The following is a 25,836-nucleotide window of genomic DNA, read 5'->3' as shown; positions in this document are numbered from 1 at the left end:
CACTGGCTTGCATGGTTCGGGATCTGTAGAGCTGCGCATCGTTGGATTTGCTCTTCAGTGTTTGGACTTTCAGTAGTGATTATTAAACCACACTGAACTGAGCTAAACTGAACTGAACTTAAACACTACAAACTGAACTACACTGTTCCTATTTACTGTGACCCTTTATGTGAAGCTGCTTTGACACAATCTACATTGTATAAGCGCTATACAAATAATGGTGAATTGAATTACAGACCTATAGCTTTGACAAGCTGTGTATGTAAAACTATGGAGAGGATCAGTGGTGTAGTCCTAATAAAAGGTGGTGTACTATTACACCCGACCCAAATTTTAATTGAAAGTAGGCAAAGAACTGACGAAAGTCAATGTTTCTTTGATTCATATATATCTATATATATATATATATATATATATATATATATATATATGATATATATATATATATATATATATATATATATTTTTTTTTTTTTTACATCAGTTACCTGTAACTATTAACTTCCACAACGAAAGGAAAAACAAATACTATGTCAATGTTGTCAATGTAAGTCAATGGTTACAGGATTCCAGCTTTCTTCAAAATATCTTCTGGAACAAGTAAAGGTCGAGTAAATGATGACAATTTTCATTTTTTGGGGAAAACTACCCATTTAAAAATAAAAAAATAAAACAAATTTGTTTATTTTAAAGGGAGATGCTAATAGTCTAATCCTATTTAATGATTTATGTTTAGCTAATAGTGCCCCCCCCCCCCCCCCCCCCCAGCAGACTCAGAGATTGGCTGTATGTATACATCATGTAGCTTATATAATCATTTTAATACTGAAAAAAAGAGTCAATCAAGATAGTTTCAACAATTTAAATCACTTTTATTTAAGTTAACTCAATAGGGCCTGTGCATGGAAAGACAGCTTTTTAACTTACTTTCTTTACTGGCTTATTACTTTACATTGAATAGGTTCCTTTAAATGTCAATCAGCCATTATTTTTGATTGTCACATTCCTGCATGCTTGTTTTAAACCAAACTATTAGGAGTCTGTCTTCTGTTGTTGCTATTATATACTAGTAGTTCCCCTTATAAATAGCATATCGTTACGTGTTTTATGTGTAGCCTTTGCCTCATTGCTTTTAGTGTTATATATAGTGTTGTTCCCTGTAGCGGTAGGCATGATTAAGACAAATGTGAAACACTGTTTTACAGGGGCGATTTTAGCATTTTCATGTTAGGACGGATCAGGAACAGATCATTTTGGTGTAAACAAAAAAATTGACATTTTTAAGTAAGAATTTAAAATAATACACTAAAATGAGGGAAGTTTAATCAAAAAAATAAGTGAGTATAGCGAGGGTATATGCAATTATTGATCCTCAGAAGTGGTAATACCCAAACAGCTTGTGGAAAAAAGTAAACATACGGAGTATACGTGCGTATAGCAAGGACTACACCACTGGAGAGGATGGTAAATATCCGACTTGTCTGGAAGCTTGAGTCTGATCATCAGATAAGTGATTTCCAATATGATTTCAGAAGAGGAAGGAGTACAGTAGATCATCTCATCAATCTGGAGTCTTACATCTGAAATGGATTCATCAAAAAGGAGCATGTTGTAGCTGTATTCTTTGACCTAGAAAAAGCATATGACACGACCTGGAAATACGGCATTCTTAAAGATTTGCATAAAATGGGATTCAGGGGAAATGTACCCATCTTCATTTCAAAGTTTTTGTCAAATAGATCTTTCCGAGTTCAAGTAGGAACTACTATGTCAGACCCTCAAGTACAACAGCGAGGAGTTCCTCAAGGCAGGATCCTTTCAGTGACTCTTTTCATGATCAAAATGAATAGCGTCACAGATGTCATTGGTAGAAACATGATGTGCAGTCTTTATGTGGATGACATTTGTATACGCTACCGAGGGAAAAACATGAATAGAATTGAAAGACAGCTACAGTTATGCATCAACAAAGTGAGTAATTGGTCTACAGAAAATGGTTTCAAATTTTCTAAAACCAAAACTGTCTGTGTACATTTCTGTCTTTTACGATCTCTACACCATGATCCAGAACTCTTTTTGGATGAAGAGCCCATCAAGATTGTTAAAGAAACGAAATTCCTTGGACTCCATTTCGATAGTAAAATGACCTTCATTCCACATATAAAAGCTCTTAAAACAAATGCTTGAAGAACTTGGATCTAATTAAAGTGCTTGCAAAAACAAAATGGCGAGCAGATTCTACTATTTTAATGAGACTGTATAGACTTTTGGTGGGCTCACGACTGGACTATGGGAGTATAGTTTACAGCTCTGCTAGAAAATCTTATTTACAAATGCTGGATCCTGTACACCACCAAGGGCTTAGACTAGCCCTTGGAGCTTTTAGAACTTCACCTGCTCAAAGCCTATCCACTGAAGCTAATGAACCACCTCTTCATATTAGACGCTTAGAATTGTTTCTCCAGTATGCAGTGAAAATAAAGACTTTTAAACCAATCTTTCAACCTCAATATCTGGATTTGTATGAGGCAAGACCCAGCTATATTCAGCCATTCGGTGTAAGGATCGAAACAACCTAAATTTAAATCTTGATCCATCCACCACTCTCATTCGCCCGGTCCCACCATAGAGATTAAATAAGTTGCATGTAAATCTGGATCTGAGCCAACATAAAAAGCCTGATACTTTTCCACATACATATTAACAAGCAGTTGCTGACATAAGACATTTCAATCCTACTCATAAACCAATATACACAGATGGATCAAAAAAGGACAGTCATGTATCTGCAGCAATAGTAATGAGTCAATCACACTTCCAGATCAAAGCTCAATTTTTACAGCGGAAGCAAAGGCTCTCTTTTTAGCTCTGGAACACATTGAAAATGCTGAAGGACACAATTTCTGACTCAAAATCTTGTCTACAGACATTCTTTTAAACTGGAGCATCCCATTATTATCGACATTTTTATCAAAGTGAACGAACTACAGAGAAAGTTTTATAATATAGTCTTCTGCTGGATCTCAGGACATACCGGACTACTTGGAAATGAACAAGCCGACAAAGCCACCAAAACAGCCCTAGCAGTAAAGCTGACGGAGTGTAAAATCCCACCTTTGGATCTAAAGCCACTAATAAAAGGCTATATTCTCAACAAATGGCAAACCGAATGGGATCAGTGCCCAAATAATAAACTTTTTGAAATTCAGTCAGAAATAGGAAGAAAAGTCAAGACATGATGAGATTGTTTATACAAGATGCCGCATTGGACACACGAGACTCACACATGAACATTTACTGATTGGAGAAGAACCACCAAAATGTCAATATTGCAATAGAAACCAAACTGTTCAACATATTCTGGTGGAGTGCCACATTTTTAATGTTATCAGACAACAATTTTTATCTGGAGAGACTTTAAATGAAATATTTTTAAATGTGAATCCGTCTAAAATTGTACAATTTTTATCAAAAGGAAACCTTAAAAAACTGTTTTAGATTTTAATCTTATATATTATCATTATTATTTATGTATTTTACCTTGTATATTATTTATTAATCGTTCGAATATTTTTATAATTATAGAAAATTGGTATTTATAAAACGTGGTAAAACTGATCTATTTTTATTTTTTGCCATGACACAGCCAAAGAAGCTGAAATGGCATTAAAATTAAAACTCTCTCGTCTCTCCAGCTGCATCCCATACACACTCATTCTCACACACACTCATACATTAACGCTAATTTAGTTCATCAGTTTCTCTATAGCGCATGTGTTTGGACTGTGGGGGAAACCGGAGCACTCGGAGGAAACCCACACCAACACGGGGAGAACATGCAAACTCCACACAGAAATGTTAACTGACCCAGCCGGGGCTCGAACCAGCAACCTTCTTGCTGTGAGGCCACAGTGCTAACCACTGAAGCACCGTGTTGCCCTTGCACTTTTTTATTTAATTGCAAAACATAAAGAACTTGTCTGTAATATTTCAATGATTCTTTGAGATGCACATTCTGTGTTTATGCAAATGCTTACTGTATATACACAACCAAACACACATCCTATATAAACATTCATTCAATTGAGTACAAGTTTGGTTATTTATATTTTCAGGCCAGTGGCGATCCCTAAAAACACAGAAAGCCAGTGGAGAAGTTCACGATCATCAATGGGGTCTGTGATATATTGTTTTATGTCATCTCTGATCATGCTTGGCGTAAAAGTGTATAGACCCTCAATCAAAAGGAATATGTGCTATATATTTGCTATATGTTTTCTTATTTCATACACTCTCAGAAAAAATGGTACAATGTTGTACCAAAGAAGGTACAAACCCTTTTCACAGGGGCAGTACCTTTTTATGAAACAGAATTGAACCTTAAGACAAAGAAACAGATTTGAAACATTGCAGTTTGTTCTTTAATGACATGATTTGTACCATGGGAAACAGAAATAGACCTTTGTTTTTTAAAACCTGCAGATGATTACATTTACATTTACATTTAGTCATTTAGCAGATGCTTTTATCCAAAGCGACTTACAAATGAGGACAAGGAAGCAATTGACACAACTATAAGAGCAGCAGTGAATAAGTGCTGTAGGCAAGTTTCAGGTGTGTAAAGATATAATATTCATCAAAGATACAAATCTGGGACCACTACAGTGACCAGACACTTTTATATCTTAACAGTGTCAAATGTGTTCCTTCAAGAACTATTTAAAGGCATTTTGCTCCTGTAAATCCAAAATGAGTCAATTTATTAATTTCAGTAAATATAAATCATCAAATATATTTATTAAACAATGTTTTAAAAAGGTTTAGCATAAAAATACTTTAGCATAAATCAAAAGATCTATTTGTTGCTAAACATTTCACAACACTTTATACAGAAACACGTTCCCTCATCTACAATAGAAAACATTTGTTTCTCCAGTTTCCACACAACACCTTTAATCACTGAAAAGTTCATTTTATTTATTTCATTATAAAACAGAAGTAGAATTCTGCAAGAGTTTTGTAAGGAGATATGCACAATGTCTGATTAGTTTTACAATAGTAAATGTCTGCATGAACACTTTGCATATGCAGGACTTTGGTCAGCTCGAGCTCATAGTGGAAATCAAACGCCAAAAGGTGCAGATATCAATAATAAAATGTGTTTGGTTTACAATACCTACTGTATAGTTTAGTTTTAGCAGTTGTTTTGTATTATAGAACTTAATAATGAATGTTTATGAGTTTCTTTAACAAGCTTTTAAATGAAGATTCATGTTTTACTATAGAAATGATTCATAAATCACTTTGTCTTTCCAGTCATATTTATTCTCAGAGATACTGTCATACAGAAAGAGTTGTCCAATACTGATGTACCTTTTTATGAGAGCAATTGTGTATCTTCATTTCAGTTGTGTTAAAGGTACAGAACAGTATCATAAGAGGTCTTTTCTGTACTATATAAGGTACAGAAACTTTTACTAAGGTACAAAACTCTTCCTTAGGGAACATTATTTGTATCACCGTGTACCTTTTTTTCTGAGAGTGTATTCACTGTCAACAATATGTTTATGAACAGTTTCTGTGTTTTGTTTATTTGCTGTTGTGAATTGCATTATGAGATGTTTATCTCTGCTCTTTGCACTTCTGATGTTGTAAATTCAACTCTACAGTTTAATAAAGTGAATTTATTGACATTTTAGTAGTTTGAAATAATTTAATGTATAAGAAATAATATCTAGAGAGAGAAGTCTGTGAAATAACAGAAAATGTGCTGCAGTTTATTACAAGGTGTTTGTAGCGTAACATACAACACCAATTCAATTCATATTTGTATAGCGCTTTTACAATGTAGATTGTGTCAAAGCAGCTTCATATAAAAGGTCATTGTAAATAGGAACAGTGTAGTTCAGTTTTCAGAGTTCAAGTTCAGTTCAGTTTAGCTCAGTTCAGTGTGGTTTAATAATCACTACTGAGAGTCCAAACACTGAAGAGCAAATGCATCGATGCGCAGCTCTACCGATCCCAAACCATGCTAGCCAGTGGCGACAGCGGCGAGGAAAAAACTTCACCAATTGGTGAAAGTAAATAATTAAAAAACCTAGAGAGAAACCAGACTCAGTTGGGCATGACCATTTCTCCACTGGCCAAACGTCTTGTGCAGAGCTGCAGTCTAGGCGCTGGAGAAGCTGGATGTCAGCGAGACTTGTCTGTCCCCGGAGCGTCACAGGAATCAGTCTCCTGCTCTCCACTCCTCTATGACCACCACAGTAGCTGCTCAGGATACGGCCTGGTCCAGGATTATGAAAACCTTGGGATCATCTCGTCGTTGGTCAGTGGTGCTGCATAGTCTGAGGGCCTCGGGAAGAGTATCCCCAGGTGGAAATAGAGAATAAAGAGAATAATTAGCGTAGCTGCTGTTCATAGTGTATATAAACGAGATGCAAAAACCTGCATGGAGCACATTCATGTGTCATACTGCTAAGTGAACACAGACAATATAGCACTGCAAACTATTACAGATGTTCAGAAAAGTCACTGTTTCACACTTTTCTAGATTAAAAGTTGTTGGAAGAAAGATCACTCCTCGAACCTTATTAAACATGGCATTAGTATCATTCAATCATTGAATAATAAAACATTCTTGGTTTAGAGACCATTCTGAGTGATGTAAACAATAGCAATGGTCCGAATGTATTTCCTGTTTTAGAGTTGTAATTTCCATAGTTTCTAAGACTCCAGAAAGCTCTACATATTAATAACTTTTTTAATGACAGCTGTGTTAACATTAGTTATGACTGAATGACATCTTGTTACAGTTCTAAAATAGTTTGATGACAAGCAGGAACTGTTCATGGAAATATTATATTGCAATATTGAAATGGTGTATATCAGGGGCGTCGCTAGACCTAATTTACATAGCCAGTGCCCCAGTAAACATAGCCAGTGCCCCAGTAAATGCTTTGAGATATCAATTACTTCATATGCAAGTGTATTTATTAAGAGTGGTAATTCCGAAATAAAGACGTTACTCTTTATATTCAACTGAATCAACGCTGGTGAAAGCAATGTAGCTTAATCAAAAAGCAAACTGACGCATCTCTGCATGTGCGCGGAAAAAACCAAACCTGCGCCCTTCAGACACCCTTTCTGCTAGACGCGCTGCTCTTCTCCCGGAGCGAGTCCTAGTTGTTAACACGCATGCTGGAAAAAAACACCCGCTGCTCACACGCCGCTCATGTGTTGCAAAACCGGCATTAACAGTCTTTTATGCAGAGGTGTCGGCACACAGTCGACAAAACTAAAGTTTAAATAAAATGATGGTGATCTTTATTATACATGCTTTCTCATATATTTTTTTGTATGAAGCAAGTGACGAGTCAGGGAGATAAAACTTAATAAAGCTAATTCTTTGCCATGTGTCAAGTCTAAAACAACAGATAATTCTATAAAACATTTTTTGTATTCAATCGAATTGTCTATTTAATTTCATTCAAATGAAATTAATGTTTATGCAAAAGATTTTTAAATGATTATTTTTCAGTTACATTTAGGATTATTTATTTAGAATAATAATTGTATAATAACAATAATACTTTTATTTATTTATTTATTTATTTATTTATTTATTTATTTATTTATTTATAATAAATATTTAATATATATAATAATATATTATTATTTTATTATTTTTTTATTTTTGGGGGGCGGGGGGGGGGGGGGGGTTAGGGGGCGTGCGTGCCCCAGTAGAGCTTTATGTCTAGCAACGCCCCTGGTCTATATGGTCTAATGATGATCTATAGGTTTTTTCAATTCCTTCACTTTAGTTCATGCATAGGATCTAATGTATGCATGTAGAGTTGAATTCAGCATTATAAGCCCTCCTGTATATTTTTCCCCAGTTTCTGCTTAACGGAAAGATGTTTTCAGCACATTTCTAATCCTAATTGTTAATAACTCATTTCTGATCACTGATTATTTTATCTTTGCCATGAGGACAGCACATAATATTTGACTAGATATTCTTCGAGATACTAGTATTCAGCTTAAAGCTACATTTAAAGGCTTAACTAGGGTAAAGTTAGGGTAATTAGGCAAGTCATTGTATAACAGTGATTTGTTCTGGAGACAATCCAAAACTAATATTGCTTAAATGGGCTAATAATATTGACCTTAAAATGAGTTTTTTAAAATTTTAAGCTGCTTTTATTCTAGCTGAAATAAAACAAATAAGACTTTCTCCAGAAGAAAAAATATTATAAGAAATACTATGAAAAATTCCTGAATCTGTTCAACATCATTTGGGAAATATTTAAAGACGAAAAATTACAGGAGGGCAAATAATTTTGACTTCAGCTGTATTCAATCATTGAATAATAAAGCATTCTTGGTCTATATAGTTGTTTTATGGGTCTGATTAGATTACTAGTCGAGATTAATGACGATTTATGGGTGTTTTCATTTCTTTGACTTTAGTTTATGCTGAGGATTGAATGTATGCTGAAATGTCTAAAATGTCTGGGTGATTTTTTCTTTTTCTGCCTATTCCTGTGTTACAGGTTTCTCTACAACCCTAGTGTGCTAAAAGGGTGAGTGCTTTTACAGTATGCTGTTTCAGCAGTAACCCATTTCTACAATGGCCAAGAGAACTCGAGCGAATTGCAAGATAAGAAAACGCATGCATATAGAAAACCCCCAAAAAACTGAGAAAACATCAGCAGTTTGAAAACACACATGCTCATAATTGCTGCAACACAAGCAGAATATAGAAACGAGCAGTGAACAGCACACACCACAACTCAAATGTGTCATGAGACGAAAAAAGTGACTGTTTCAGACTATCATCTGATCACAAGTTTGGAAATGTGTGGTTGTATTGTCACTTGTGTCTCTATGATATATACATATGAATATCCCACTGGTTATCACTGTGGTCTCACAGCAAAAGGTTGCATGTTCTCTCCGTGTTGGTGTGGGTTCCCTCCGGGTGCGCCGGTTTCCCCCACAGTCCAAACACACATGCAAACACAATGTGAGAGTGTATGGGTGTTTCCCAGTACTGGATTGCAGTTAAAAGGGCATGCACTGAGTAAAACATATTCTGGAATAATTGGCGGTTCATTCCACTGTGTTCATTCCATCTGATGAATAAAGGGACTAAGCTGAAGGCAAATAAATGAATGAGGACATTTGAGTATATACTGTATATAAAAGGTGAAACAAAAACAGATCTTTACACGTGGTCAGTATATATGCAAACTATTCATTGATTGAATATACAGAAATATCCTAATATACACTGTAAAAATGACCTGTAAATAAGCAATTTTGTTTATTTTGTGATTCATGCTTTTATTTTTTTACTTATTTCTGCTTTTGAATTGCATTGTGGGATCTCCAACAATGTTTAACCTGTGAAAAAGTGACTTTAATGATCACTTGTAATAGTTTTCAGTGCTATATTGTCTGGGTTGGTGTTGTATATTATGCTACAAACACCTTGCAATAAACTGTAGCACATTTACTGTTATTTTACAGACTTATTTCTCTAGATATTATTTCTTATCATTATATTATCTCAAACTCCTAAAATGACAATAAAAGTCACGTTATTAAAAGAAGAGCAGTTGAGTTTACAACATCAAAAGTGGACAGAGCAGAGATCAACATCCCATAATGCAATTCACAACCGCAAATAAACACTTGTGAATCACTAAATACAGAAACTGTTCATTAACAGATATTATTTCCACTGTGTATAGTTTATATCATCATCTGGGTATTGAATTTAAAAAATATAAATGATTTGGTTGTTTTTATGGGTCAGATTAGATTAGCAGTGGAAGTTACAAGTGATTTACAAGTCTTTTTATATCCCGGTCTTACAGTTTTTTCCAACTGCTTACACACAAAATCTTTTCTTGTTGCATGATTTGTGAAACATCTCACTCAAAATGCAAAACTAAACCTCAAATCTCTAAAACCAGAAGCTATTTCTTAGCCTTGAGCTCAATTTTCAATTGAATAAAACCCACGGGAACGCAAGGAGAACATGCAAACTCAACACAGAAATGCCAACTGATCCAGCCGAGCCTCGAACCAGCAACCTTCTTGCTGTAAGGCGACAGCACTACCTACTGGGTCGCCCTTTTCCAAACACAAACAGTCAAAATGCTACACTTATTCACAAGGTCGCACACACACACACACTCCTCACATGTGGAAACACTAGTTTCTTACAGTTTGTCATGATTGCTTACACACTAAAATTAAACTTTTCCCACAATTAGCAAAACCGTACACTCAAGGAGCAAAACACAAGGCCAGATCTGCACAACTGTAAGCACATTGTCAGCTTCACACTTTTTGCAAAACATTACACACAGTGATATGCAAGTCACACACATAAACACACTTAGATGCTTTTGACACAGAAATTTATCATGATGGAATTTCATTGCAATTTCAAAGCAAAGGCCTTCGAATGAACACACACATGAACCATGGGTTAAACACAGCCATCAGGTGTGCACACACACTGCTGACAGTATATAGCTATAAACATTAGTCTTCTATAAACATGTTTACGGTAAATAGCTATAAACATTAGTCTTCAATAAACATGTTTACGGTATATAGCTATAAACATTAGTCTTCAATAAACATGTTTACAGTATATTGCTATAAACATTAGTCTTCAATAAACATGTTTACAGTATATAGCTATAAACATTAGTCTTCAATAAACATGTTTACGTTATATAGCTATAAACATTAGTCTTCTATAAACATGTTTACAGTATATAGCTATAAACATTAGTCTTCAATAAACATGTTTAAGGTATATAGCTATAAACATTAGTCTTCAATAAACATGTTTACGGTATATAGCTATAAACATTAGTCTTCAATAAACATGTTTACGGTATATAGCTATAAACATTAGTCTTCAATAAACATGTTTACGGTATATAGCTATAAACATTAGTCTTCTATAAACATGTTTACAGTATATAGCTATAAACATTAGTCTTCAATAAACATGTTTAAGGTATATAGCTATAAACATTAGTCTTCAATAAACATGTTTACGGTATATAGCTATAAACATTAGTCTTCAATAAACATGTTTACGGTATATAGCTATAAACATTAGTCTTCAATAAACATGTTTACGGTATATAGCTATAAACATTAGTCTTCAATAAACATGTTTACAATATATAGCTATAAACATTAGTCTTCAATAAACATGTTTATGGTATATAGCTATAAACATTAGTCTTCCATAAACATGTTTGCGGTATATATAGCTATAAACATTAGTCTTCAATAAACATGTTTACAGTAGTATAGCTATAAACATTAGTCTTCAATAAACATGTTTGCGGTATATAGCTATAAACATTAGTCTTCAATAAACATGTTTGAGGTATATAGCTATAAACATTAGTCTTCAATAAACATGTTTGCGGTATATAGCTATAAACATTAGTCTTCAATAAACATGTTTACAGTAGTATAGCTATAAACATTAGTCTTCAATAAACATGTTTGCGGTATATAGCTATAAACATTAGTCTTCAATAAACATGTTTACGGTATATCGCTATAAACATTAGTCTTCAATAAACATGTTTACGGTATTAAGCTATAAACATTAATCTTCAATAAACATGTTTACAGTATATAGCTATAAACATTAGTCTTCAATAAACATGTTTACAGTATATAGCTATAAACATTAGTCTTCAATAAACATGTTTGCAGTATATAGCTATAAACATTAGTCTTCAATAAACATGTTTACAGTATATAGCTATAAACATTAGTCTTCAATAAACATGTTTGAGGTATATAGCTATAAACATTAGTCTTCAATAAACATGTTTACGGTATATAGCTATAAACATTAGTCTTCAATAAACATGTTTGAGGTATATAGCTATAAACATTAGTCTTCAATAAACATGTTTGCGGTATATAGCTATAAACATTAGTCTTCAATAAACATGTTTACAGTAGTATAGCTTAAAACATTAGTTTTCAATAAACATGTTTGCAGTATATAGCTATAAACATTAGTCTTCAATAAACATGTTTACAGTAGTATAGCTATAAACATTAGTCTTCAATAAACATGTTTACAGTATTTAGCTATAAACATTAGTCTTCAATAAACATGTTTACAGTATATAGCTATAAACATTAGTCTTCAATAAACATGTTTGCAGTATATAGCTATAAACATTAGTTAGTCTTCAATAAACATGTTTGCGGTATATAGCTATAAACATTAGTCTTCAATAAACATGTTTACAGTATATAGCTATAAACATTAGTCTTCAATAAACATGTTTGCGGTATATAGCTATAAACATTAGTCTTCAATAAACATGTTTACGGTATATAGCTATAAACATTAGTCTTCAATAAACATGTTTACGGTATATAGCTATAAACATTAGTCTTCAATAAACATGTTTACGGTATATAGCTATAAACATTAGTCTTCAATAAACATGTTTACGATATATAGCTATAAACATTAGTCTTCAATAAACATGTTTATGGTATATAGCTATAAACATTAGTCTTCCATAAACATGTTTGCGGTATATATAGCTATAAACATTAGTCTTCAATAAACATGTTTACAGTAGTATAGCTATAAACATTAGTCTTCAATAAACATGTTTGCGGTATATAGCTATAAACATTAGTCTTCAATAAACATGTTTGAGGTATATAGCTATAAACATTAGTCTTCAATAAACATGTTTGCGGTATATAGCTATAAACATTAGTCTTCAATAAACATGTTTACAGTAGTATAGCTATAAACATTAGTCTTCAATAAACATGTTTGCGGTATATAGCTATAAACATTAGTCTTCAATAAACATGTTTACGGTATATCGCTATAAACATTAGTCTTCAATAAACATGTTTACGGTATTAAGCTATAAACATTAATCTTCAATAAACATGTTTACAGTATATAGCTATAAACATTAGTCTTCAATAAACATGTTTACAGTATATAGCTATAAACATTAGTCTTCAATAAACATGTTTGCAGTATATAGCTATAAACATTAGTCTTCAATAAACATGTTTACAGTATATAGCTATAAACATTAGTCTTCAATAAACATGTTTGAGGTATATAGCTATAAACATTAGTCTTCAATAAACATGTTTACGGTATATAGCTATAAACATTAGTCTTCAATAAACATGTTTGAGGTATATAGCTATAAACATTAGTCTTCAATAAACATGTTTGCGGTATATAGCTATAAACATTAGTCTTCAATAAACATGTTTACAGTAGTATAGCTATAAACATTAGTTTTCAATAAACATGTTTACAGTATATAGCTATAAATATTAGTCTTCAATAAACATGTTTACAGTAGTATAGCTATAAACATTAGTCTTCAATAAACATGTTTACAGTAGTATAGCTATAAACATTAGTTTTCAATAAACATGTTTACAGTATATAGCTATAAATATTAGTCTTCAATAAACATGTTTACAGTAGTATAGCTATAAACATTAGTCTTCAATAATTATGTTTACAGTAGTATAGCTATAAACATCAGTATATAGCCATACACTTCCCCGGAAACGCTTAACCCGGCAAGTTAAAAGTCCTATTAGCATGCTTCGGCATATACCCCATAGACATGTAGATATTTAGAGATTTAGAACAGCAGTGTTGACATGCCATCTCTAAACATTTACTATTTTGGAAGAAGTGTTTGCCATTTGATGCAAATGTTTCATTCTGACATGTGTTTATGGCATTCTGAATGCAGTGTTACATTTTGAAAATGTGGAAATGTGAGACTTTTTGCATTTTGTGTGCAGCTTTGAGAATTGTGTGTGTAGTTTTGAGAAAAGGAGACATTGTTTTGAAAATGTGTGGAAGCAGTTGGAAAAAGCTGTAGTTGTATGCTATAAATGGAATAATTATAACCTATGAAATGTGTTTTTTTTCTGCTTATTTCTGTTATAGGTTTCATTACAATCAGCCCAGTGTGCTAAAAGGGTAGGGTTTTTATGCTTTTATTAGTGATCTACTTTTGCCCATTCACACCTATTAATGTGGACTAATAAGTGCTGTGTTTGTGTGCGTGTGTGTGTGTGTTATACAGTCGGACAGATGTTGTTTCTCTGTCACCTTGGCTTGCTCCAATCATTTGGGAGGGGACTTTTGACCCAGAACTGGTTGATTTCATCTACAAACAATATAACTTCACTATTGCCACTACTGTCTTCGCTTTGGGAAAGTGAGTTTTGTTTTTCTGTTAAATCCAAAATATATGGATATTTTATTACGTATGCGTATTAGGGATATACATATCATTATGTAGGATGGAAAAATATAGTGAATATCAGGGTGTTCTCATTTTAACAATGATCAAAAAATGGAAAATAAAATACAATAAACAATTAAAAAAAATGTTTTAACAAATACCAAAAAAAATACAGAAAATAAAAAAAATGATAAACAATTTATTTTTAACAAATAGCAAAAAACTAGAAATAAAAATAAAATATAATAAAGTACGATAAACATATTTTTTTACATTTTAACAATTAGCAAAAAAATACAAATTAAATACGCAAAAAATATAAAAAAATTTATAAAATCCAATGAACATTTTTTACGATTTTTAAAATACTTAGCAAAAAAGGACAAATAAAAATCTAAAATAATTTCAACAAAAAAATTAACAATTATCAAAATAATTAAAATAAAATACAGTAAACATTTATTTTTTTAATAAACAACTAGAAAAAACATGGAAATTAAATACAAAAAACTATTTCATTTCTTTACAATTAGTAAAAAATTTTAAATAAAATAATTTTTTTTACAATCTTTTAACAATCTTTTAACTTTTAATCAAAATAACAGAAAATAAAATGAACTATTTTAGCAAAAAATCTAAATAATTTTGATGAACTTTTTTTAAGAATTAGCAAAAAAATTTAAATAAAATATGATAAAACGCGATAAACCTTTTTTTATACATTTTTAACAATTGGAAAAAGAATTCAATTAAATACGCAAAAAAATGTACAATTAGAAAAATGAATTAAAATAAAAACAATAAACATTTTTTTTTTTTTACGATTTTTAACAATTTGCAAAAAAATGGAAAATAAAAAACTAATTTACACAAAAATTTGCAAAACATTAGCCAAAAAACAATTAGAAAATAAATTAAAATTAAATACAATAAACATTTTTTTCGTAAAAATTTAAGTTTTTTTTATTTTTTAACAACTATCAAAATAACAGAAAATAAAATATGACAAACTATTTTAGCAAAACATCTAATTAAAGTTTGATGAACTTTTTTTAAGAATTAGCAAAAAACTGAAAATAAAACAACAATAAACAATTTATTTTTAACAATTAACAAAAAACTACAAAAACAATAAAATATGATAAACATTTTTTTTTGCATTTTTATCAATTGGCAAAACATTTTAATTGAATACACCAAATAATTACAATTAGACGAAAAAATTTATATAAAATACAAAAAAATGTACGCCAAAAATTTTATACAAAAATTATATACAAAAAACTATAAAAATTTTTCAATTAGTAAAAAATGTCAAATAAAATACAAAAAAGGCACAAAAAAAAAAATTCACACAAAAAAATTAACAATTGGCAAAAAAGGAAATAAAATACAATACATTTTTGATTTTCAATACATGATGATTATGATTGTTTTATTAGTTAACAAAAAAAATTAAAAATAAATTACACAAAAAATTGCCAAAAATCTGCAATAAAAACAATTAGCAAAATAATTTAAATCTGTTTACAATTAGCAAAAAAATATATAATTGGCAAACAAATAAAAATAAAATAAGATAAAAGATGTTTTATAATGTTTTAACAATTAGCAATATAACAGAAAATAAAATTAGTTAAACAATATTTTCACCAATTCGCAAAAAAATAAATAAATAAATAAAAGACAACAAACATTTTTTTTTACAAATATATAAATAAAATTCAATTATTATTACAAAATTGTGGAAAATAAAATACAATAAACAGCTCCACCTGCCCACACACAATACAGTTGAAGTCAAAATTATTCGCCCTCCCGTGAATTTCTTTTTGACATATTTCCCAAAAGATGGTTAACAGATTCAGGAATTTTTCACAGTATGTCTGATAATATTTTTTCTTCTGGAGAAAGTCTTATTTGTTTTATTTCGGCTAGAATAAAAAGCAGTTTTTAATTTTTTTTAACTCATTTTAAGGTCAATATTATTAGCCCCCTTAAGCAATATTTGTTTTGAATTGTCTACAGAACAAACCACTGTAATACAATGACTTGCCTAATTACCCTAACTTTACCCTAATTACCCTAGTTAAGCCTTTAAATGTCACTTTAAGCTGTATAGAAGTGTCTTGAAGAATATCTAGTCAAATATAATTTACTGTCATCATGGCAAAGATAAAATAAATCAGTTATTAGAGATGAGTTATTAACACTATTATGATTAGAGATGTGCTGAAGAAATCTGCTCTCCGTTAAACAGAAATTGGGAATAAAATAGACAAGGGGATAATAATTCAGACTTCAACTGTAAATCAATGCACTGACCATCTCACATCTCATTGTGTCTATTAGATACACACGATTCCTCAAAGATCTTCTGGAGTCAGCGGAGCAGCATTACTTTATTGGATATCGAGTGCATTATTACCTGTTCACAGATAAACCAGAAGCAGTTCCCGAAGTGAAGATGTCAGAAGACCATCGTCTGACCATCAGGAAAGTCCCCAGTTTGGACAGATGGCAGGACATCAGCATGGGCAGGATGGAGATATTGGAAAAACTTATAGTTAATGAACTAATAAACGAATCCGACTTCATTTTCTGCCTTGACGTGGATGCTAAGTTCTATGGCCGCTGGGGAGCAGAGACTTTGGGTCAACTGGTGGGTATAATTCATCCCTGGTTTTATGATTTTCCGAGGAATAAATTCACGTATGAACGAAGACGGGAATCTGCAGCGTTCATTCCTGATGGAGAAGGAGATTATTATTACACGGCTGCTGCATTCGGAGGCGTGTTGGAGGACGTTTATCATCTGACTAAAAGCTGCCGTCAGCAGATGAATATCGATCGTGAAAACTCCATAGAGGCCATATGGCATGAAGAGTCTCACCTGAACAAGTATTTCCTTTACAATAAACCCACAAAGCTGCTGTCTCCAGAATACCTGTGGCGAGATATTAACATCCACGCGGATCAAATCAAAGTAGTTCGATTTTCTCACATCGCTAAAAACAATACTGAAATTCGGTCGCGTCTCTAGCATTCATGTGGTAGAATAAATTTACTGGTACATTTTGCATCTACAAAGATAAACCTTTTATTGTGTTTTAGTTTAAAGTATGGTGTGAATTACAGGGTTTTTTTTGGGGGGGGGGGGGTCCCCTTGAATCTGAAAAAGAGTTCACTCTGATCTGTATTTTAAATAATAATTTTAATAATTAATATTATAGATATCCATTTGACCACCCCTATAATGGTTCATACCATTGTGAATGCATAATCACGTCAATCAGTCTGTGTGAAAAAAGCAGCCTGATCTCACGAGAAAACGTAAGTATTTTACGTTTTGACAGTTTAGTGGCTAATTCGTTTGAAATTGTACAATTTTAAAAAGGAGGCGTGGCACCTAACCCCACCCCTAAACACAACCGTCATTGGCGGATGAGCAAATCGTACTAAATTGTACGAATTAGATCGTACGAATTAGCCACTAAATCAAAAAGTTACGAATTGCCGTGAGATTGTGTTGGAAAAAAAGTCATTCAACAGTCTGAAACTAGCAGATGTAGGCCCCTTTTACACTAATACATTTTAGGGCTCTATTTTAATGATCTAGGCGCAAAGTCTGAAGCGCAGAGTGAAAAAGCATTAAGGGCGTGTCCGAATCCACTTTTGCTAGTTTAAGGACGGAAAAATACACTCTGACGCATGGTCAAACAGGGTTGAGCTTATTCTCATGAGTTCTGGGTGTGTTTTGAGCATAAACCAATCAGAGTCTCATCTCTCATTCCCTTTAATAGTCAGTTACGTTGCGCGATGGCGCATTGGCTATTTAAATGGCAGACTTTGTAAGTGAAAAACTGAACACTTCACTAGCGAGAAAACAGTTAAACAGCATCTGCAGCGCGAGGATAAAGAACAAGCCTCCTTCATTCGGTCTTTACTTTCACTGTCACTTTCTCTTTTTCACGGATAAGGAAACATGTTGTATACGCAGACATTGATTAGCCTACATAAATAATTTAATTTGTTGTGGGCAAAGATTTGTTTCAAAACTATTTTTAAATTCAGTTCTAATTTCCAGCAAACGAATAAATGAACAAGAATAGCGAAGTGTGTTCAAAACACTGAGTTATATCCAAATACACGTGCTGTGCCCCATATGGTCCAAAACCTGACAGGTGGGCAAATCTAAGCTTGTTTTTAATAAAACAAATATAAATCTGCATATAATAAATAATACTGCTAATGATAATAACATTATACTAATGCAGATTGTCATAAACACAGTAAAAAAGCCCCCCAAGATGAGGAAGGCATGGAGGCAGTGGTTTTTATATTCATGTAGAAAATAATGATTTTGTAATATTTTAATCCTTTAATTCTTTTTCATTTGTAAAGATATTAGTGTATCGCTGTACATCCTGCGTATTTTAAGCAATGTTTAATCGAGGCACACAACTAATGCGCTCTGCGCTGGACTTTAGACCTGCTTTCAGCTGGTCTATTGAGCGGCCCATTTCAGTTTCTCAAAATAGCAAGGCACCAACAATGTTCCTTAACACACCTTTTTTCTAGACCGAAACACCCATGAGTCCACAAAGTAGCGCAAATGGATTAACTATTTAAACAGCGTAGCGGAAAACCTGAAAATCAAGGTTTCATTGGTCTGAAAATAGCAGCACGTCGGGGCAAACAGGTCTTGCGCCAAGTGTATGATAGGGCCCTTAGTTTTAAAATGTATAAGTTTTGCAACGGTTCCACACTACCCTGGAGTTTTCGAGCCCTGAAAACGGAGCGATTTGAAAACGCTGAAGAGGCTGTTTTCATTCTAAAGCGCTGCTGCCATGTGTCAGTGTGGAGGAAAACGGAGCCATCTGAAAATGGAGGCATGACTGCAGACATTCCCTCAATATCATGAATGGTTCAAAGTCTAGTCTTGAACCATTCCTTTAAGTTCAGACTTCACAAGTTGATATGGAAAACAAACTCCAGAGGAAACGTTAAGTAAAAACAGTGTACTCTATAACCTCATTCACATCACCCTGACATCATTGTTTCACTATCTTAAAAATAAAACTAAAACATGATATCAGGAACTGCCTTTTTTCATTTTGATATGAACAACTTAAGACACCAAAAATATCGAGGCATCGTGTAGCTGCATATTTAAATGACAGTCATCTTCACTGTATGCATATTTATAACAAAACAGAGCCTAAAACACAACTGCCTCCTTTTATTTTTATTTTCTTTTGCTAAATATCAGATTTAGTAATCAATAACAGTCATTATAAATGTGTAACAATAAACAATACATTTATTCAATATAGGAAATAAAGACAAGCAATCAGTCAATATGCAGAATCAGTGTACATGGTTACATTAATATATTCACTTATCTTTGCGCTCAGCCAAAACACGTTACCTGAGGACAAGTAATAGATTTAAAAGACCGAAGAGACAAGATTAGTTAATCATGTTTAACAACTATAGTGAGATGAGATCCAGCAGTAGATCCTTGATGAACTGTCCGACCTGCTGTCACATGGGGAGGTGTGCTCAAAGCACCCGCTGACTGCCTGGAGCTCAGACGTGTGCATATGCTGCAGCACATGCCAGTGTGTGTGTGTGTGGTCACGTGATGTGTGTTTTCAGCGGTATGCTGTGGACTGAGGGCTGTTCAGAAATGCTAGGTGAAACACCAGTGTGGACGTGGATCTTTTTTGCTCTAAAACACCATTTTAAAACTTAAACATAATAGCATAATGGGGCCTAAAATAGACCGATAGACACCGTAAGAGTTCGCAAGACTGATTTCTCATAAAATAGCTGTTTGTTTCTACAGGAAGCCTGAAAGTAAAGTCAAATTACATGCACAGTTTGTATAGTTTGACCTAAAGTAAGCTGAAAACAGCTAATCAGGTCAAATACACCAAATAACCTATCCCACACGACACTGAAAACTTACAAATATTTTATTAATACACTAGATGTCATTTAAATAAGTGTATAAATTTGATTCACTGAAGCATCTATTACACAAACTAACATTATCAAACCCCCACCGCCTGCCTGGTTCCCACACTGGTTTAAAGGGGACCTATTATGCAAAAATCACTTTTATAAGAGATTTAAACACAGTTGTGTGTCAGCAGTGTGTGAATATATCCAGGCTCTTATGGTAAAATGTAATATTTGTATTTGTTATAATCACACTGGATAAAAACAGTCTGCAGAAACACTTTGATTGACATTCTCTCTTTGTACGTGTCATCAGAGGGGGAAAGCCCCGCCCACTAGTGACCATCTCTCCCTCATTCGCATGTCAAGTTAATCTCGTTCTGCCTCTGTGCTGACACACAGGCGTTTGTAGCTCCGCCCTCTTCTGAGAAGAGCACAATCTCATTTGAATTTAAAGCGACAGTCACCAAAACGACACAATTAAGATCAAAGCCTAAAAGGGTCAGTTTCAGAGAGTTAGACAACATTATTTGTGTGGTATTTTAAGCTGAAACGTCACACACACTCTCTCTAAGGCAGGAGTTTTCAAACTTTTAGGACACAACCCCCCCCCCCCCCCCCCCCCCCCCCCTCCAATTTCACTCATGCCTCCCTAGGCACCCTTTCCTTGAGCAAAAATTATAATACATGCGCAAACATCATTCACATATTACTTGCTGCGTTTAAAGTGCATAGAATGAATTACATTGATACATAAATGTACAGCTTACCTGATTCAGTGTGATGGCTGAGCCTGTTTCTGTGAGGACAACATGGTTGGATTCCTGACACAACTAACCGTAAATCATCGTTCAGTGTCAAAAGCCATAACATACTTGCTTTTGATGTACGTACATACAGAAAATGCTGCTTCACAAAGCCAAGTTCGCAGAGCCCTGACGGTGTGGTTGAGTCGAACATTGAGTATGTTTACATGGGCAACAATACTTTAATACAATTTTAATATGATTAATTCATTCACCGTCAATAGTTTTAAAAAGCACCCGGTCCATTTTATTTGTATATATTCTATTGGAACGCATTAACTCTACAGGTGCCTGATAGTTAGCTGTGGAGCTAAGGTTAATCACATTATTCCCTCTAGTGAACGCATAAAAATCGTCATCATAATTTACTCGAGTGCACGCCGTAATGTCTCACGCTCCCCTTCAGGGGCGGACTGGCCATAGGGAGCCCCGGGACATTTCCCGGTGTCCTGATGGTCAATCTGGCCTACCACCGTGAATCTGGCCTCCCGCTCTTCACTTTCTAGATCGCATCGGATGTAGCCTGACTGACAGTAACTTTGGCCTGGTTGAAAATTCTTTCCCAGTCCGCCCCTGCCCCCCTTAATAGGTGCTGGCGCCCCCCTGGTGACAGATTGAAAACCCCTGCTCTAGGGACATCAGAGACACATTTTATTTCTTGTAAAAAGGGGCAAAACAGGTCTCCTTTTAAACAAAAAACTGTTTTGATTGAGAACACTAATTACAGTGCAGAAAATGCTTATTCTTCCTAAGTTTCTGTGTTATTTCTAGTCCAAATATCAAGAAATTCTTAAATCAAGAAGCATTTTCTTGACAAGAATAAAATATTGTTTAGTTTTCAGAAATAATAAGTCAAAATTAAGTGAGTTTTTCCTTATAGCTGGTAAAATAAGGGTGGCTAAGTGGTCAGCATTGTGGCCTCACAGCAAGAAGGTCGCTGCTTCTCCCCATGATGTCGTGGGTTTCCTCCAGGTGCTCCGGTTTCTCCCACAGTCCAAACACATGCACTTTAGGGGAATTGATTAACTAAATTGGCCCTAGTGTATGAGTGTGTGTATGGGTGTTTCCCAGTGCTGAGTTGCAGCTGAAAGGACATCCACTATGTAAAACTTATGCTGGAAAAGTTGGAGGTTTATGACGACCTCTGATAAATAAGGGGCCTATTATTATTATAAATAAATAAGTCCAAGGAAAATGAACGAATAACTTATTCTATTTACCCATTGACAGATTATTTTGTTTGTTTTAAGGATAATTTTAACTTATTATTTCTGAAAACAAGACAATATTTTTTGCTTGTCTATAAAAACGCTTCGTTTTTAAGAATTTTGTAATATTTGTACTAATTTGTACTAATTGTACTAATATTTGTACCTATTTTTGACTCTCTGCATCCTGAATCATTCATTCAGCTACAATTGTCATCACATAGTTAAGTCTGATTTTCTTTTGTGTGTGTGTGTGTGTGTGTGTGTTTACTCTACTCAGCTTAATAAACATTTGCACGAAACATCTTTTTTCTGTAATATTTGTAATTTTAGCTATAGTGTCAGTCCCTGGTCAGCTCTGTTACATCCATTATAAAAAAGGCAGAACGATCTGTAAAGCACTGATAGAAACAGCATGTGACTTGCTTCAAGTGGTGTCTTGAAATTCTAACTTGAAATGAGTTGAAATGGTCTTTTCTGGGTACTGTACTCCATAAATAGGATAAAAAAATTTTTTGAATTAGGAATATCTCATTAATGTTCATATAGTTATTATTCGCATGTAAGGTATGCATCTGGATTTTTGGGTGTTTCAAGGGGAAAAATTTATTATGATATTGATGATTTTCTTTCAAAGCTTCGACACAACTGAACTAATGATTCGAAAAAATGATTTACTGATTCGAAATGGGATACAGGGCCACAAGTTAACTATTTTATTATTTATTAAATTACTCATTAAACTGTATTTTATTAACGTCTACCACAACCCCAACCCTAAATCCCACCCTCATGGTAATGTAAAAATAATAATTATTGTTAATTATGCTATAATATTGATGTGAGTATCCGGCGGTTCATTCCGTTGTGGCAACCCCTGATAAATAAGGGACTAAGCCGAAATAAAAGAAAGAATGACGTGAGTATCCGCAGCTGTATCCCTTCTAGTTGGCGACACCTGCTGGACAAATGCTTGTAAACGCAACAAAAACTCAAGCAAAACATGGATTGAATGGCCATTTCCAAATACTGCAAATGTTTACTGGAAAGCATAACCTATAAAATGCACTTATCTTATCATCTAATATCATTAAATATGAAGATTCAAAATATGCGCTCTTTTATCAATTTTCAAGGCTTGTCTGTTCCATTTGCTGAACAGTCCAACATATTAACTATATCATTATTTAATTTAGCTTCACAAATATCTCTTTATTGTGTTTAAAAACTTGTAAAACTGATTCGAGACCAGGTAAAAACCTGATGAAACCTGTCCAGTTTATAAAATTTAGAAATTATATTATATTTATAAAGTTTAGTATATTTGTTGCTTTAGAAATGCCATAACTTTATATATTTACAAACACAGTGTCCATATTCTATTAGGAATTTAATCTAATTTAATTTAATATGTAACATAAACAAGCACTTCACTGTTGTATAGTTCCTGTTGTACCTATAATGCATGGAATATTTTTTTACATAACAACTTTTCTACAATATATAGCTACAGTATATATCAATAAAAATATATAATGGATAACACATGGGCTAAATGTATGCTGTTAAATGAACACTTACTTGATGTCAGTGATTAACTCATATTTATTTCATTCTACACACACAAGCTGTTGATGATAAAAACACTACTGTATGTTCTCAGATGTATAAATGCCTATATTGTTTATGTGATCACATTGGAATTTTTGAGGTTGATGGGTTTTAAATATTCCTGTTAAATTATGAATGAATGGACACTTTTGTTTTAAAATAAAGGTGTAGTTTTTACAAAATAACAAAATAATTTTTATTTATTTTCAACTGTGAAACCAGCTCTTGTCAATCAGTTTTATTTTAATCAACTTTATTTTATTCAATTTTTTTATTCAGTTTTATTTCATTCAATTTTATTTTATTTTATTTTATTCAATTTTGTTGTATTTTATTTTGTTCAATTCTATTTTATTTTATTTTATTCAATTTTGTTGTATTTTATTTTATTCAATTTTATTGTATTGTATTTTATTCAATTCTATTTAATTTAACTTAATTTTATTTTATTTTTTCAATTTAATTTAATTTTATTCAAAAAATTTTTCAATAAAAATTTTCATTCAATTTTATTTACTTCAATTTTATTATTTTTTTTATTTTATAATATTTCATTTTAAATTTTGTTTTATTTTATTCAATTTTATTTTATTTTATTCAATTTTATTTTTTTATTTATTCAAATGTATCTTATTTTATTTTATTTTATACAATTTTATTGTGTTTTATTTCATTCAGCTTTATTTTATTTTATTCAGTTTATTGTATTTTATTTTATTAAATATTATTTTATTTTGGTTTATTTTATAAAATTTTATTTTATTAAATTTTATTGTATTTTATTTTATTAAATTTTATTTTATTTTGTTCAATATTATTTTATTTAGGTTTATTTTATTAAATTTTATTTTATTAAATTTTATTATATTTTATTTTATTAAATTTAATTTTATTTTATTTTGTTCAATATAATTTTATTTTGGTTTATTTTATTAAATTTTATTTTATTCAATTTTATTGTATTTTATTTTATTAAATTGTATTTTATTTTGTTCAATATTATTTTATTTTGGTTTATTTTATTACATTTTATTTTATTCAATTTTATTGTATTTTATTTTATTAAATTTTATTTTATTTTATTTTGTTCAATATTATTTTATTTTGGTTTATTTTATTACATTTTATTTTATTCAATTTTATTGTATTTTATTTTATTAAATTTTATTTTATTTTATTTTGTTCAATATTATTATATTTTGGTTTATTTTATTACATTTTATTTTATTCAATTTTATTGTATTTTATTTTATTAAATTTTATTTTATTTTATTTTGTTCAATATTATTTTATTTTGGTTTATTTTATTACATTTTATTTTATTCAATTTTATTGTATTTTATTTTATTACATTTTATTTTATTTTATTTTGTTCAATATTATTTTATTTTGGTTTATTTTATTACATTTTATTTTATTCAATTTTATTGTATTTTATTTTATTACATTTTATTTTATTTTATTTTGTTCAATATTATTTTATTTTGGTTTATTTTATTACATTTTATTTTATTCAATTTTATTATTATTAAGCAAAATGATTAAGGAATGGGACCGAATAATAGTTAAACTTTATTGACACAACAAACCTTTTCAGGGATTTCAAACAAATATAACAAATATAAATTTTATTAAAAAATATAACAGCTGTTTGCTAATTTAGCTCATTGATTGGAGTAGTTTTCCCTACCTCAGGAAAATCATAATTCATATAGGCATGCACACAGGCACAGATCGCTCAGCGGTTAGCACTGTGGCCTCACAGCAAGAAGGTCACTGGTTCGAGTCCCGGCTGGGTCAGTTTGCATGTTCTCCCCATGTTGGTGTGGGTTTCCTCCGGGTGCTCTGGTTTCCCCCCGCAGTCCAAACACATGCGCTATAGGGGAACTGATGAGCTAAATTAGCCGTAGTGCATGAGTG

General features: G+C 32.1%; 1 protein-coding gene across 1 annotated transcript; it reads left to right on the top strand.

Moving 5' to 3' along the window:
* The first annotated feature begins 4,120 nt into the window (after positions 1-4,120).
* On the top strand, positions 4,121-17,367 carry LOC130214489 (globoside alpha-1,3-N-acetylgalactosaminyltransferase 1-like). Its single transcript, XM_056446231.1, has 5 exons — positions 4,121-4,175; positions 8,556-8,585; positions 14,024-14,056; positions 14,163-14,297; positions 16,677-17,367. The coding sequence occupies exons 1-5, from the start codon at positions 4,171-4,173 to the stop codon at positions 17,365-17,367; spliced, it is 894 nt and encodes a 297-aa protein (XP_056302206.1). The 5' UTR covers positions 4,121-4,170.
* The last annotated feature ends 8,469 nt before the right edge of the window (positions 17,368-25,836 follow it).

The sequence above is a fragment of the Danio aesculapii genome, chromosome 2 (assembly GCF_903798145.1).
Source record: "Danio aesculapii chromosome 2, fDanAes4.1, whole genome shotgun sequence".
NCBI classification, from domain to species: domain Eukaryota; kingdom Metazoa; phylum Chordata; class Actinopteri; order Cypriniformes; family Danionidae; genus Danio; species Danio aesculapii.
The sequence above is the reverse complement of the archived record's forward strand: the minus strand, read 5'-3'. Positions and strand labels throughout refer to the sequence as shown.